Raw genomic sequence first — 17,088 nt, 5'->3', positions numbered from 1 at the left:
GTTTCTCCCTTCAAAAATATACCCCGATTCGGCCCACCCTTCTTCATTGTAACCGCCACCACCCAAGTCAGGCTTTGGTTACCTGATGTGTCAGACATGGCATCCACGTGTGAGTAACAGAAAATTCTGCCAAACGGCGTCTGAGACAAGTAGAAGATTTTTCTCTTGGGACACAGGAAAATCCAGATGTGGGGTTTGTTGGCACTGGTCCAGTGGTTCAAGGCTGCCAGGGCTGAGCTCTCTCTGGTGCTGTTCACTTGACCTGGATAGTTGTCTATGATGGCTGCTGCTGCTTCACTTGCCATCACATCTTCTTTTTCCAGGCTGAAATCACGTAAGGAAAGAGGAAGAAAGACACATGAAGGAGTTGCATCATTATAGCAAGAAAGCAAAACTTGCCCAAAAATCCATTCCCAGCTAACTTCCACGTAGGTCTCATTAGGCAGAATTATTATACCTGGCCATGCCTAACTACAAAGAATGTGAGAAATACAATTTTTACTGGGCCTGCCGCTCTCCAGAGTAAAATTGGAGTTCTCATAATAAGGCAGGAGGGGAGAATGGCTACTAGGAAGAATTTTGCAGTTTTTGTCATACAGAGTGCCTCCCTTTCTACTTCTACTCTAGTTTGATTTATTTTCACATTCCATCTGATGCAATTTAGATCACGTCTTCCCCACTAAACCCTTTGAGTAGCTCCCCATTGCATTTAGAGAATATTCACTGTCCCTAGCCGACAGAGCTCTCTGTGCCCACCTCTTTACCTTCAGTTATCCTCAGACTCACCATGCATCATCTCCATTGACCTCTCTCCCCCTGAGCCCATCAAAACCACCTTCCACTATTCGGTCTTTACACATTCTGTTCCCTCTGCCTGGGGTGCCCTTTCCCATACTCTGTGTGCTTGACGTCTTCTTATCCTGTAGGTCTTGGATGAGGGGCCACCCCTTCAGAGAGGTCTTTCTGGTCCACCCTCTTCTAGTAGATTTGCCATCACTGAAATTTTTTTTTTTTTTTTTTTTTTTTTTTTTGAGATGGCGTCTCACTCTGTCACCCACGTTGGAGTACAGTGGCACAATCTCGGCTCACTGCAATCTCTGCCTCCCGGGTTCAAATGATTCTCCTGCCTGAGCCTCCTGAGTAGCTAGAACTACAGGCATGTGCCACCACGCCCGGCTAATTTTTTGTATTTTTAGTAGATATGGGGTCTTATCATGTTTGCCAGGAATGGTCTCGATCTCCTGACCTCGTGATTCGCCTGCCTTGGCCTCCCAAAGTGCTGGGATTACAGGTGTGAGCCACCATGCCCCGCCCCCTACATCTTTATTAATGTCCCTTGTAACACTTATTCAAATGGGTAGTGATTTCATGATATGTCTGCTTTTAGTTATTATAGCAGGCATCACAAACAAAGAGACATGTCTTTTTTAGTCATCAATATATATCAAGCCCTATAACATAGAAATATGCAAGAAATATTGGGTGAATGAGTGAGTGAATGAATGAGTAAATCAGATGACAGGCAGGAGGGAACCCTGAAACCATGAGTTCAGAAATTTCTGGTGACCTCATTGAGTAGTTTGGCATTGATGTTAGCATCATCTGCAGGAAACGAGGTTTCAACTTGCATGTGTAATGAAGCAAATCAGAGAAAAAGCTCAACAGCTATACTTTTTATTGGAAATTGTCACACTTTACCAAATTCTTGGTCAGAGGCTAGGAAATATCAGGAGAGCTGGGGTGAAAGAATCATCAAAAATTTATGTTGTAGTATTCCCAATTGTAACCATCCAACAGGCTCTGTATTTACCATCTGCCTGTTACTATTTGGGAGTCCCCCTTAGCCCTGTAATTTGATTCTGAGAAGTATTTCAGCAGTTGGTAGATAACAGCCAAGACTGAAAATCCTACAGTGCTGACCAGGGCGTACACACCCCAGCCATGGAGACTCTGAGGAGCCTTCATGTGAACCTTTGACAGCCAAGATCTTTCAGGATGACTTGAAGATGGGGGATACCTTAAATGTGAGCCTGGGCTAGAATTAAGCCTGTGAGGCAGAACCGAACGATTGCATATCTCATTGAGCAACCTCAGAACTTTCCATTCTCTTCTATGTGCTTTTACAAAAAGGACTGCCAAAAGGAACCCAATCTGTGAAAAGATTAGCAGTAACCTGACTAACCTGGTAGGTACATACACATCTCTTCATCCTTTAATCCGAACGCATCTCCTTTCCTGTCCCAAGTTTCCCTCTCTCTAGTGAAGCTATATTTGTGTTTCAACTGCACTTCCTGTTTCCACAGCTCTGTTCAGTGTGGTAAGGTGTGTTTGGTGTCAGGACTTTGGGGATGCTGGTAGAACAATAACTGCCAAAGTCCTCAGTGACTGACACACTTGCTGCATTTTCCGAAAGCAGAACCAGTCACACCCCATTTGTCTGCATTAATAGTCCTGGCAAACACCACAGGAATCACATTTTGGCTTCTTCCCTGAGAATGAGATTAGAATTGTTAAGCACGAGTATTCAGGAATTGCACCTCAGTTTTCCTTCTTCCAGGTGGCTGGAAATCTCCTGGTTATTCCATAGCAGCCCCGACTGCTCCCTCCCACATAAGGGATCTCCTCAGAGTCAGTGCCAAAAGATCTTCCCAGTGTCAGTGCCGTCCTTCATGGCATTCCATGATAGCCTGTTCACTAAACAGTCAAGCTGGTCTTGATCTCCTGACTTCGTGGGACAGGAGGGGAATGTTGGGAAATTGTTGTGAGGTGGTTTGGAAGCACGTGTATTGGCAAACTAGCGAACTAGTGGAGCAGGCTGGGTGTCCCAAACGGAGGGCTCACTCAGCCGCTTCCAGGGAAGCTCAGGTACATTGCAGAGTTCAAAGCACGGTAAAAGCATGTGGGTCCCCTTATGAATTTTGCTGAAAATAACCAGTTGGTTGTGTAGGACAAGGGAAACTTCAGGTGTGATCCATGAGCTGGATTAGATGCACCTGTCTCCTTTCCATGCTTGTGTACTTGTTCTTGCTTTCATTTGGAAAGGATCCATAGGCTTACATGTATGGCCTAGATTGCTCTCCAGCCATTGAGGAGAAAGCTGAGATACCGTTCCTGAAGTTCAGTGCTTTACAAAAGTTTTTTGCAAAACATCACAAGTCATTAGTAATAACATACAGAATAAGCTGTGATTTATTTAAAGGTCTCCATCAAAGTCCAGCAGCTCTAGCTTTGATGGTGTTTAGTTTCGTCCATATTTGCAAAAGTTCTAACCTTTTTTATATCTCTGGTCTTCACCCCAGGACCAGCTATTAAATATCAAACAGTCATTGTTTTTAGCAAAGCCTTGGCTTAAAGTGTCAGGGGACTGTAGCTAAACCCCACCAGAAGTTTGGGGAGTACAGCATCCATTCACTTCTGTGTGGGGTGATTTTTCACTTCTGACCATGGATGTCCAGTTATGTATGAAAGACGTTAAATGAGGACATCGTCTATCCTGCCGTGGCACCTAGGGCTTTCTCCTCCCTTCTGGGACAGCTGGATAGACCTCATTTGCTAGATATAGAAAAAAGAGAAAAAAAAATTTCGGCACAAGTAAATCATCTTTGTCATGTCACTAGACTAGCATCCTAGTCTCATCTTTATGTCATTTCTTAACCCGTCCATTTGCCAGAAACTTCCCCAGATTTTCCAACTCAGAGACGTTGGGGTTTTGATCTTCGCTTTTTAAAAATGTGTGCTTCATAGGAACTCCCCACAGACCTGCCCACTTTCAGTTTCTCAGTTATGAACAAAGCTTGTCATTTCAAAGCTCATACAGGAGCTGTTTATAAAGTTCAAGAAGCATGGACTCCCGCATTCAGTTATTAATATGCATGCCAAGATGATAAGTTTTGCTTGCCTTTTTGTAATTACAGCACACACATATCTAATAAAAATTTAAACACTCCATGATATCCCCATTTTGCTACTTTCCCAACATGCTTCCTAGTAAGAGAGAAGGGAACAAACTGGAGAAAAGGCAAATGGGAAAGCCAGCGGCAGTGCAGAGGGTGGATTAATATTAATTTAAGAATATGTGCCATCCATATAATGAGCATGGATAAAAAGCAGAAATTATAGAATGTTAGAGCTAAGAGGGACTTTAAAGGGTTGGGCCAAACCCTTTCATTTTACAGAGGAGGAAACTGAACTCAGAGAGCAGACGTGAGAGGCCTTGGGTATTTAGTAGTTTATGGGCAGGTTAGAATCAAGACTCTTGGCTCCTTGTACAGTTTGCTTTCTAGGGGTGGGTGGGTGTGTGTGTGTGTGTGTGTGTGTGTGTGTAAAATGAAAATTAAGAATATTATAAACATGAAAGTACAGCTTACAGGTAGAGTTGAAGAGGTGTGCTGACATCACACTGAGTATAAATGCTGCTATCTGGCTAGAAAATGAAGTATTTACTTCTGGCACTTACCCTCTTTCCTACCTGTACACATTTGCTTGTGCTGTTTCCCTTGCCTCCAAGTGCCAAATATTTCCCCTCCTCCAAGTGCCAAAATTGAAGCCCACTTCTATCACATTTCCTCCATGAAACCTTGTTTATCCATTATAACCCATAATCATCTCCCTTTCCCCTACCTTCTGCAGCACTTGTTAAGACTATCTACTTGAGCACTTATTTTCTAATTATTTTATGTGCGTCAAGTTTATTGGTTTGTTTGCTTGCTTTTCCCTCTAGCAAGATTTTAGGCTAAATAGAGATATGGGCCACTTACTTTCTCTTTTCTACCTCACTGTGCCACTTCTCGACCTGGCATAATTCTTGTAAGCACATGGAAGACCTCAGAAAAATAAACTGGTTGTTGACCAATCACAGGTGGAAAGGAAGGCAGTGCTGAAAATTGGGCTAGAACCTAATAATTGCAGAACACAACCTAAGTGTTTTTTGTTTGTTTGTTTGTTTGTTTTAGATCATTAGTGAAATGATCTCAATGATCTTAGCTCTAATATGCCATTCTCTTTAAAGTAGAGCACACAGCATATACTTTAGTTGAGAATTTTACAGTAGGAGTATTAGAGTACTGTTATCAATATTATTTCAACCTGGAGATTGGAAAGGTTAGAACTATCATGCAACTTTGCTTTATATATTTGTGATAGAAAATGGCATCAACCTTATCTTAGGTCTTAAAAAGTGCAGATGGTGGAAAGACTTTTGACTAGGCAGAGAGATCTGGTTCTAATCCAAGTTTGACCATTAATTAGCCTTGTGACTTTGGGAAAGTCTTTTAAGCAACTAAAGTCTCCTTTTTCTCATCTCTGTAATAAAAGGGTTTAATCATATAATCCCCTAAGGTTCCTTTCCACCCTTAAGATTCTACAGTTCTTATCATATCAACCAGTGAATCCTTTATCATCTCTGGATAGCTAAATACAGGTATCTTCCAGGACCCAACCATGAGGTTCAAAGCTCCTAAAGTGATCATAGAACAGGTGATCAGATATTAATCCGTGCAAATGCTCTGCCTATACCTTGCTGTGAAGGTTACTCCTCTTGGGCTTCTCTGTGAATTTTAAGCCCCATTTCGACCCTGAGATTATGTGCATTGGATTCTGCAGGTGCTGAAGATTGGTCAGAATTATTGTCAAAGACAGCTGCGCAGGGCACTGACAGTTCCCCACTGTCACGCCCTCATCTTCTTGGGTAAAATTGTAAAAGCCTCAAGTGTCTGAATGAATGATTAAATTCATTCCACAAATATTTGTCAAGTGTCAGGTTGTATGCTAAGTGCTAGAGTGAAATGTGAGGGGTTTCTGATCTCTGTGTACTGTGATCCCCCTTTTAGGCAGATTGGTGTCCTCGTCCACATTTCTTCTGCCTGAAAACTCTTTCTGAAATCATTTACTTCTTAGGAACATCTCAGCCAACATTTTTTATTTCCATCAAGGGAAATTTGGCTTCTATGTCCCCTGCTGTCAAAAAGGAATTTTATGAAGTGTTAAAATGTTTTCCCATGTCTGTAGCAGTCATTGCTGTAGTTCATCCATGGGAAAAAAAATTCCCCGTAACTGCTTTAGCAATGTGACGGGTTTTCTGTTTCTCCTCAAAATTGTACTGATGGCTGTATTTGCCAATGCATTAAGTGCTGGAAACATTATTTCCATTTAAAAAATACCTCTTTGGTCTTAGGGAATAAATATCCAGAGAAAATAATTTGTATAGAAACTCCAACATCAAGGATGAGCACAGAATGTTCTATTTCACAGGATGCCAAAGGTGATGTTGGAGGACACTATGCCTGCCAGAACTGAAATGAGTCTTTTTTTTTTTTTTTTTTTTTGGTATCCTTCCTTTCAGTCTCATGGAAAATATATATACTGAGTCAAATCATTATGTTTTTAAAAAAATATCTTTAATAAAACCAAAATGTAAGATAGAAATCAAGTCTTACACTCTGGAACAATAAAGAATTGGAGTGCATGTTAAGTAAAATACAGCAATTCAGGAAAGGTATTAACTTCGGGGAGCTAAAGATGAAAACCCTGTCACTTTGATATGAGCCCAGGTCTAGGACTGGACTCTAGCCACTGCCCAACGTCAGGCGAGGGGAGTGTGTGTTGATAGCATTGGGGGACTCTGGGAGACAGTCTCTGAGTTACACTGGACAAAATCCACGCATAAAAAAAAAAATTTACAAAGATTTTTTAAAGCCAGGACACTTTCAAATTGAGGAAAAGTGAGGTGTTAGTAAAGTTACTTTAAAGCAGAGGTGATGTGTTCTTGACTCTTTGCATAACCGAAAGAGAAGTACAACTTAGTGTTTGTTTTCCAACCAAAGAAAACTGTACCTGGGGAGAATCATGAAAGAGTAGCCACAGACAAAGTGAGAGGATTTCTATTTAAGGAGACAAACCACTTCTATGGGTAGACACCTTCTATAGCAAGGTAGATGTATGACCTGCAAAGCCAAAAATAATCGCTGTCTGTTCCTTTCCTTATAAAGTTTGCTAAGCCCTGTTCTAAAGGCTCCCAGAGCCAGAAAGAAGATTCAGAATGATCTAGTCCAGCCCCCTTTGCCTTGGGATTCAAACAGATAGACACTTTCTTCAGGTCACACAGCTAATTAGTGATGGAGCTAAGACTTGACCAACACAGGTTTCCCAACTCCCTCTTCCCCTCTACATGCAACCCCAAAACAGTGTTGTATTCGTATAAACACTCGCTTGGCCCCACCTCTCTACGTTTCACCTGCTGAGGCTTATTCAGTGACTTTTATTTCAAAAAAAGTAGGACAGACTGGATTTTAGACAAAATGAGAAGTCTGAGGGCATACACTGAGAGAAATTGGTTCCAGCCTGGTAGACACAAAAGAAGTAGGGACCTTTTTTCCAGACACTTTGATTCTTCTGCACTGTGGCTCTCATGTTCCTCAATACAGTTTTGTAGAGAGGTTAATGTAGCTTCCTGCTCCATCACAACCGCCAATGTTTGGCTTGTTTGCATTGAAAATTCAACTTACCTGCAAGTTTCAGCCAAGGGGTCCTTTAAGTCTTTCTTGGCCCCCCTCAGTGCCCTCTGCAGCTCTCTTAAACAGTTCTCATCTTGCGATTCAATCATGTATGTGTTGTCTCCCCCAAGGACTCTGAGCAGCTCAAGGACCAGCTGCATATTTGGCCCTTTTTATCCAAATATGTACAAAGTCTAGCACATCACACACCACAGAGCTCATAAGACTTTGGTCCATCATAAAATGGGTATAAATACATGATTTGAAGTTGGACAGATATAATTTCCATTCCCAACTTCACCACTTCTAAATATATGACCTTGAACAAGTAAATATTCATCTCAGTGAACCTCAGTTTCTTCATCAGTGAAATGGGCATTCATACTAGCACCTACCTCAGAGGGTCGTTAGAAAACTTAGCTAAGATAATGTGTAAATCAGAGGTTCTCTAACTTTAGCATGCCTTGGAATCATGCAGAGAGCTTGTTAAAGCAGAGTCTGTTGGGCCCCATCCCTAGAGTTTCTGCTTCGGTAGGTCTGGGGTCTGAGTGTTTGCCTTTCTAGTGAGTTCTTAAGTGATGCTGATGATGCTGGTCCAGGAGCCACACTTTGATAACTACTGTTTTAAATCATCAAGCATGGTGCCTGGCCCAGTAAGGGCTAAGTAATTAGAAATTCCCTATCACAGGGCTGGGCACGGTGGCTCACGCCTGTAATCCCAGCACTTTAGGAGGCCAAGGTGGGTGGATCACTTGAGGTCAGCAGTTTGAGACCAGCCTGGCCAACATGGTGAAACCCCATCTCTACTAAAAACACAGAAATTAGCCGGGTGTGGTGGCATGCACCTGTAATACCAGCTACTTGGAAGGCTGAGGCTGGAGAATCACTTGAACCTGGGAGGCTGAGGTTGCAGTGAGCTGAGATCGTGCCACTGCACTTCAGGCTGGGTGACAGTGAGACTCCGTTTCCAAAAGAAAGAAATCTCCTACCACCATTATATGATTTTCATAACCATTAAGGGAGTTAGTGGAGACCCAGAGGAGATCAGGGTTGCCATTTTGAGGGTCACAAAGAAGAAAAGATCCCCAGAAACTAGGTCTCTTCTCCTACAGCTGTGTAATGACTTTTAGCATCGAGCCAATGACTGAATACAGGGCAGGCTCAATGAGTCTGGACTTGTTTCTGTTACTTGTAATGGAAACTGCAAACATACATATTACTGGTGCAGACAGTTGGTCACCATGTAATTCGTGCCTTTTCTCATCCATCAGGAATGGCAAAAGTTAAATTTGATTATGCACTGTTGGCAAAGGGTAAGAGAAACAAACTGAAAAACACTTCAGGGACGTAGAGTGCAACTTGCCAGTACCTTTTAAAATGAAAACTTCAGGTGCTCTTTTATCTAGCCTTTCTACTGCTAAGAATTTTTTATAAAGATATTTAGGTAAGGATTTCAGAAGATGTGTTGGAAGATGTTTATAGAAGCCTTGTTGATAACATACATATGAATAGATTTCCAAGATATGTTAAGTGGAAAAAGCAAGGTACAGAATAGCGTATATAATATTAGCTCCTTTGTGTAAGTGAAAAAGGTTTCTCATCGAAAAATACACACACATTTGTACTATATGCATAACCTTATTTTCTGGATGGATGTGCTAGGATCTGTTAATAGTGGTTACTGGTTACTTTTAAAAAGAGAAGTTGGTAGAGTTGTCAAGATGGGAACGTAGACTTTTGTTTTTTAGATTGTCCCTTTTTTCTTCTGTACATACATTACTTTCATTTAGTCAGCAGGGGTAATCTAGGCAGGAGATTTATTGGATTTAAAAAGCTTAATAAATGCTGTATATTTTGAGGAACTATTAGATTTATAATCTGATGGATTGCTTTGTTACTTTCCAAAATTTTTAAATATATGTATTAATAAAGGGCTTTACAATTCCCTGGAGTATACTTGGAGCGATGCAAAACTTTAAAAGTCACTATATGCCTAATATCTTTCTATTTTATTTGAACAATTTGATCATTTCTTGCCTGCTTGAAATTTGCTTAAAACATCCTATTTTTTATATACTGTGATCAGTAGGTTTCTCTTTATTCTATTCAAATTCCATTCCCTAAAACAGAAGTCCCCAGCCCCCGGGCCAGTACTGTCCGTGGCCTGTCAGGAACTGGGCCGCACAGCAGGAAGTGAGCACCAGGTGAGTGAGCATTGCCGCCTGAGCTCCACCTCCTGTTAGATCCGCAGTGGCACTAGATTCTTGTAGGAGAGCGAACCCTATTGTGAACTGTGCATGCAAGGGATCTAGGTTGCACGCTCCCTATGAGAGTCTAACTAATGATGATCTCAGGTAGAACAGTTTCATCCCAAAACCATCCCCAACCCCCTGTCCATGGAAAACTGTCTTCCATGAAACCAGTTCCTGGTGCCAAAAACATTGGGGATGCTGCCCTAAAAGAAACAAGTATCTGGCCTCCTCTAGCTGGGAAGCTCAGAAATATGATGTCTGCTGTTGGTGTTTTGGCCTCAGTTTTAAGAGGGCTGTAATGGACTCACAATGTCACATGAAGTTTTTTTTACATATCTCAAGACAAAACCCCAGAATGCCCTTTTCCTGCTCAATTTGAAATTCCAGTCCATGCCTCCTAAAAGTATGGGTTTGACCGTATTCATTCTCTATTTCCTGGGCTTTCTGCCAGGCTGACTGCCAGCTCCTTCATGCTCAGGACCCAGAACCTGAGTATCTGTGCAGGACTCTGCCTGGGAATCTCTTTTACAGCAGCAGCTTCCTGTAATGTTCTGTCTGACACTTACCGCTCCTCCCTTGGACTTTGTCTTGCTCCTCTGGGTATCCTGAGAGCTGGAATCACTTACTGCATTCCCTCCATTATAATTCTTCAGTCTAGAGCCAAGGCTCACCGATTCCAGCACTACATCTAAAGCCTTACACTTTTCTTCTGTCCCTTCTTCCCTAGCTATGAGTATTTTAAAACAACAAAAACAAGCTGGGGTGGGAGAGGTCAACAATTTCATTTGTGTCATATGCCTTTGAAAATCTCTCATGGCCTATTCATAGAGGATTTGGGAAAAGGTTGTTCCTTAAAGGAAAAAAATTTCCTCTGTACCCTACAGAGTTGAGACTCTACCATGAGCCCAGATAGCATTAAAAAACAAAAATTAAGCTTGGAAGATTTGTTTGAGGTACTTTATTTAGGCAAGCCTACTGCCTGTAAGGACTTGATCAGTTTCTCCAGATATTTGGGACACGAACTGGATTAAGGCTCTTTCACCGCTCTTTAGCTGGAGCAAGGAATACAAGAGGTGCCGGGCCTGTGAGAAACAATGCAGTCAGCAGGACATGAAGGGAAAAGGGCTGTATTTGTGCTCTCTGGAGGACCGTAACCTTTCTCTTTCATCACTTCCCATGCGTTCCTGCCCAGAGCTCAAAATTCAGGAGTCTTGTGCAGCCCAGAAATCTGAGCTTTTGTGCCCAGTAGCTGTTTTTCCCCCAGGGAGCTTGCGTCAGTGTGGTCTGTCCTGGCTAAATGGGTATCCTCCTGTTCTGAGCTTTCCCTCCCCGAGAAGGTTAAAGACCAGTGCTTCTCATGATAGTCTGTAAATTTCTCTATCAGTAAGAAGTATACTCTAAACTCAGCAAATGTCCAAACATTTTGGGGTGGGGAAAAGCACACAAAAAAAGTTGTTAAATTAGTCTTATGGATTTGTTTAAAATCGGAAGAATATATACATATATGTGTGTAATGTATGTATGCTAGGTGAGTGTATGTATCTCCACACATACACATGTGTAAGCTAATAAATAACCACTAGTGAGGGTTTACAGCTGTATGGAGTGATTAGCAACTTCATCAAGGCTCTGTTTATCCTGCCCTTAGGGTCATTGATAGCTGCTGAGTACACTAGGGACTCTACTGTGATATCTAAGATTGGCATTCAGGCCTACTTCTGAAGAATTTATCATTTTTCATTTTCTTATGATCCTCGAATCCCTAATTTAGGCAAAACAATTAAAACACAGAATTGGGGGGAAAGATTTGCAAAGTGTGAGGGGTAAATTTAAATTTTCTGATGGAGAGCTCTTTCAGTTGCTATTAGAAGATGTGGGAAAATGTTATCCCTCAAAGAAAAAAAATTCCTTTACCTGCAAAAACTTTTGAGTATACTTTCTTGCATAGGTAAGTGGCAGTCAGAACAGAATCTATGCTTTCTGTCTGATACAGGATTGTGTGGGGCCTCTGGCCACCACGCTGTAGACCACTAAGGTGGTGAAAGCATTGGGTAGAAAGTTGGTCTCAATTTGTTCTGCCTGCAGCACAACTTCTATAAGCTGCTTGTTTTGGACAAATGCCAGTGCCACCTTGTTTGCTGGTTATATCTTTCTCTGAGAAGCAAAGTTTTGAGGAGCCTGTTCAGATAGTAACTACTTAACAGGTTTCATTCTATATAGATAGAGTAAGTAGTATGAATTATACCAGAGAGGTAGTAAGTGGTCATCTAATTCATGGACTTCCTCTCTGGTGTTTCCTGCCATAAGCACTGAATAGTATATTTACATCAATACTAATAGTCATCTTGATTTATGAGTTTAAAAATATGCTGTCTTTGAATGACATTCATTAGGGCATACTCTTAGAGGTGCTTTTTGCCTAATGATGATGAATTAATGCTGATCCAGGCACTCTTCCAGAGTCCTTTTTCATGTGTGCCCAAGAACTTTCAATTGCAAGACAAATGGCTGGTTCAGAGACAGTGTGTCCAGCAATGAGAGAAGTAAACTGGGCTTTGTGAATACTGTGGGTGGTTTCCAAATATAAGCTGAGTTACACCGTTATTGGGGTTTTGTTGGATTTTTTTGTTTTGTTTTTGTTTTGCTTTTTGATTTGCTTTTTGATTGGTATAGGGAAAAAAGTGTATAAGTTCATAAGTATAAAATTAAATCCCACTGAGTTTTACATCTAATTCATTACCCTATTGAAAAAGAATACAAGAAATTGAGAATGGCCCAGAAAATGTTGGACATATGTCTTTGAATTCTGACTTCTTTCTGAACCCCTAATCCATATTTCAGCTCCGTTTGGATGGTCTTCAGGCATCTCAAACTCAACATGTCCAAAAGCAAATTCCTTATCTTCTTTCTCAGCCCTCCACCGGTGCTTGTTCGCGTAGTTTGGGATGTACTTCCCAGCTCCAGTCATCGTGGTACCTCCCACCACTCTTCCTCCTCCCATGTAGCAAGTCAGCTGCCTCCTCCTATCAAGTCTCCCAGTCACATGACTGCCTGTGCCACACTCCACGCCAGAGCCTCTGCCTCAATTCATTCCTTTGTAATTTCTCCCAAGCCAATCCTACAATATAAAGTTCCCAATCAGAGTTAGCACACATGGTCCCTCTTGATTCATACCTAACACTAGCCCCAGCCCCAGCCCCACAGCTACTTTCACTCCTCCTCCCACAACTCTACACCAGCCTTTGAACAGGCCACCCCTGCCTTCTCTGCCAAGCAAGCATTGCTTCACTATTTAAGACGTGGCAGAAATGTTGCCTTATTTGTGGAATGTTTTCTCATTCCACCTATCTACTTAAGTTACTCTCTTCTCTTCTCTTCTCTTCTCTTCTCTGTGTCGTCAAAGCTGTCGTCTGCACCTCTCTTACATAGGATAATTATCTGCTTGTCTTTCTTTCTCTTCTGAGACTATGATTGCATCAAGGACAGGACTGGGCCTTGATCATATATTTCTAGCAATTAGTCAAGTTCCTGGTAGCTAGTAGGAATCCAGATGTTTGTTGAATGAATGAATGAACTTATGCCCTGGGATATGGTAATAACATGCTCTAAGTAACTGAGGCACTTAGCCACAAACAGCAAATATCTAATAGCACATGGCTTGAGTAGATATTAGGGAATCTCCTTTTACCCCTAAACCTGTGCCCTGTTGGGCCATTGGGTCCTTCTTCTTAGTTCTTTCTTTTCTATACTCCTCCAGGTGCATTACTGGTCTTCCTTACCTTCATTCTCTGTGGCCCCTTACACGTTTTTATGAACAGATATACTTTTCTTTAGTGTTTCATTTTTATTAATAGCCTTCTCTGATTGATGTCAGAATTTTCACTATTACCACCTAAACACTCAGTCTCAACCCATATTTTCCTTTCCCCTTAGGACTGCTGTCAGGACATCATAGTTCTTCCTCTTCTAAATGATGCCAAAGAGGTCTGTTATTATAAGCAACGAAGCCCATTTCTCTTTAATAAGCTCTTGATCACCACCCCTGCCAGCCTAAATTTGGGGCTGACTGTTCTGTGTTGCCCCTACAGAAGGCAGCTGAAATTCCCAATTATCCCAGCCTGTGTACAGACAAAACATGCAGAAAGCCCCAGCGATCCACCGGAACAGGTTCTCTCCTCTGCTGGCTGTGCTGCAGGGCAGCCAACCAGAGCACTAAGGGTCAGTGGTCAGCTGAAGACCAGCACTTAGAGCAGCCCCAGGTGTTTAGTCTGGTGTTTAGTTCTTCCAGTTGAGGTCGAGGAGGGAAGCCACGTGTGCCCAAGGAGAGTATGAGCCAAACCGAAGGCAAATCCTCCTGTTAAAATTGAGTGAAATAAATTCATCGTGTGATATGATGACAGGTTTTGCTAAATAAGGAGATTTGGGGTTGGGATTCTCCTGAAGTGGAAAATGGTAAAAAATATTAATAGCAAAAAGATAAAAGCCCGCTGTGAAAATCAGCCATAGATTGAGAAGTAGTTGCTCATCAGCATAGAAAAGGATTCACGATACTGTAAGTGAATGGAATCTGCTTTTTTCCTTCTGCTGCATCATACACTTATTTTGTGTGCTGATTTTAAAAATTATGGCACCAAGTGTTGTTCTTCTGTGGGGATTAATCTATTGCTTTTTAACATTCTTTGGACACCAGAAGATTTGGAAGAGCTTTGATGTCCTTTTTTATAATAGAGCCTTGGGAATCACGTATGAAAGATTTATGTTGATAGGGTGTTAGAATCCTTGAGAAGCTAATTTTAAGTGTGCCTTCTTAACTAAAAATTTAGAAGTTCAGGTTTAATCATATGATTAATTCAGTGCTTTAATTTCCTTAATCTCATGCTTACTGGATTAGTAACTGTTTAAACAAGATTAAGTCCACAGTTACTTGGCCCCACCCGTAATACCCACTACTAAGAACCCATGCCTTTGTCTATGTAGTTTTGTTCACAACCCTCAACATTTACCAGTCCAGTAGCACCAGGCCTGGAAGCAGCAGAAGTACTAAATTAAGTCAAGATGATAGAGTTAGAACTTCTAGTGGTTTGGGAGCCAGAGGGCGGGGGAGCCTTGTGAAAGTGATAACGGAATGTGATCATGAGGAGCTATGGAGGGCGCCATATGGTGGTTGAAATAAGACCGCATGCCATTGCCGCTGGTTGGGTGAGCTTTGGTCTGTCTTGAGGTAGAGGCTATGGTTCCTGCAACAGGGGGAGAAAAAGGAGCCAAGGAGGAAAAATGACCCCCTGAGATTGAGGGGAGGTATGGCACAGCTATTCATTGTCCCAACTTGGAACTTGGACATGATAATGTCTTGAGAGGACCGTGACTGAGTCCTTGAGATAGAGACCAAAAGAGAAAATGATATATGTTTGGCTCTTCCTTGTTCAGCCACTTCTCCCTGGCTTCACTTCTCTGCACCCAACCCTGGCATTACTTTGTCTGTATATCTGGATGCCAACACCAGTGTCTATATATCTATAGATCTAGGTATATAGATAGACCAAATCACATATTGAAACAACAGCTAAAGAATGCTTGCAAGTAGATGCCCATGCCCTTTTCCCAGTCATACTTAGAATTTGTTTTAACCTAAAGTTATGGAGACAGACTTGAAGGGAGACATCCCCAACCTTGCTAAAATGTAAGTACGAAAGGCACAAATTGGATGGATATTGATGATGTTGTTTCTATTGTGACATCATCCATAGACTCCTAGTGTCTTTGCTTTGCTTCCCTATAGTGATCACAACATAAATTACTTGTCTTGTTTGACTTCCTTGTTCACCAAAGTTGAGCAGATTGTGGCCGTTTTCAACGCTTCTACCAGACAAAAAGCTTGGGACCATTTCTCGAAAGCCCAGCGCAAGAACATAGACATTTGGCGAAAGCATTCTGAGGTTGGTGATTTTATTATTACTTTTTAACCACCATCACACAGCTGGATTGGCAGAGAATAGCATGGCTGCAGCCATGATGGTTTCTGTTACAGTGGGCAGTCCGCCTGCCATTGTCTGATCTCACTGTCAGTTCCAAATGCAGCTGAGATTTGTTCCTTGTCCAGAAAAGCAGCTGACTTAACACTTAAGGAACAGAGTGTTTTTCTCCCCTGCAATGGGAGAAAATAACTTTCCCCATTCATAATAAAGATCTCAGAAATCAACCAAGACACTTTCCCTAGCAAATTATTTTAAAGAAAAAAAAGAAACTTACAATAGAAAACTGGCTTTTAAATACAGAGGGGATTTTTTTAGTGTTCTACGTGATGATGACAGTTTGCTCTTTGGACAAGTATGCCTTTCCGTCCATATTTTCTCATCATAAGGAGCATCTGAGTCCCCTATGCTAGCCATTAAGTCCTATTACACTTCTCTCCAGAGCCAGTGTTGTAAGGGAAGTGAATATCTAGGCCAGCTGGGTCCACCATCAGCATCCATGCATGTGTGAAGTGTGAGTATCTACCCCCAAGAGAACAGTCTAGAATTTGACCTCCTTGCCACTTAGAAGGACCAAAATGTGTCATTAGTCATTGGTCGTCCAGCTGTTATTTTTAACTCCACAGAGTAGTGTACGCTTTGAACCTGTAATTTAAAAGTAAGTATACTGTCTTTGCTTCTTTTTTTAATGAAAGAATGTTTTTCATTTGGATGCCTCTCCATCTCTAGCATGTTAATATTAAAGTTCTCTAAATGACATTCCCCTCTTTCAAAATCCCAAACTTACGGAAGGTAAGGTTTATTTATTTAATGATTTTGACTCACACTTGTAAAATAAGTATTTCATATAGAGTTTGAGGAATCACAAAGTACTATGGGATCAATCATTTGGGTAGCATTTTAAGTGCCCATTAACTAGTGCTAAATTACAGTTGAATACCAGTGGCACTAGATGTAACATCCACATGAATACCAAATGAATTCTTTATTATCACTGTTATTATGGTGAATACTGAATGACTTCACAATAATGTGACACTTAAAATGCTAGTGCAATTTATTGTTAAGAACGACATTTTTTATTTTGTTCACTAATGCCTATGGTGGTTGGTGACTGATTCAGTTCTGTTTTTCTGTTCAAGATTATGAGTAAGGAAGAGGTGGGATTTCTCTTTAATTTTTCAGGGACCAGAAAAATGCAGGGTGCTTACCTGATGTTCTCCCTGACTCTGACTTAAGACTCAGGTCAAGGTGGATTTTCAAGATTAAAAAAAAAGAGTCCTCTGTTTGTGATGCAATATACAAACTGAGGGTTATGAAAACACAAATTGGAGCCCATAAACTCTGATTCAGATTTGGGAATGATCGATCTGT

The 17,088-nt window shown here is 41.4% G+C and overlaps 1 protein-coding gene across 5 annotated transcripts in view; it reads left to right on the top strand.

The window, feature by feature from the left end:
- Positions 1-17,088, top strand: part of ENOX1 (ecto-NOX disulfide-thiol exchanger 1) — a 582,538-nt gene that overhangs the window by 440,269 nt on the left and 125,181 nt on the right. For all 5 annotated transcript variants that reach the window (XM_037986753.2, XM_037986751.2, XM_073013850.1 and 2 more), the window contains one exon: positions 15,572-15,678. In XM_037986753.2, the coding sequence (XP_037842681.1) occupies positions 15,572-15,678 (107 nt within the window). The remainder of the gene's footprint in view (positions 1-15,571; positions 15,679-17,088) is intronic.

This window comes from Chlorocebus sabaeus, chromosome 3 (genome assembly GCF_047675955.1).
Source record: "Chlorocebus sabaeus isolate Y175 chromosome 3, mChlSab1.0.hap1, whole genome shotgun sequence".
NCBI classification, from domain to species: Eukaryota; Metazoa; Chordata; class Mammalia; order Primates; family Cercopithecidae; genus Chlorocebus; species Chlorocebus sabaeus.
This window is presented reverse-complemented; position numbering and strand designations above follow the sequence as displayed.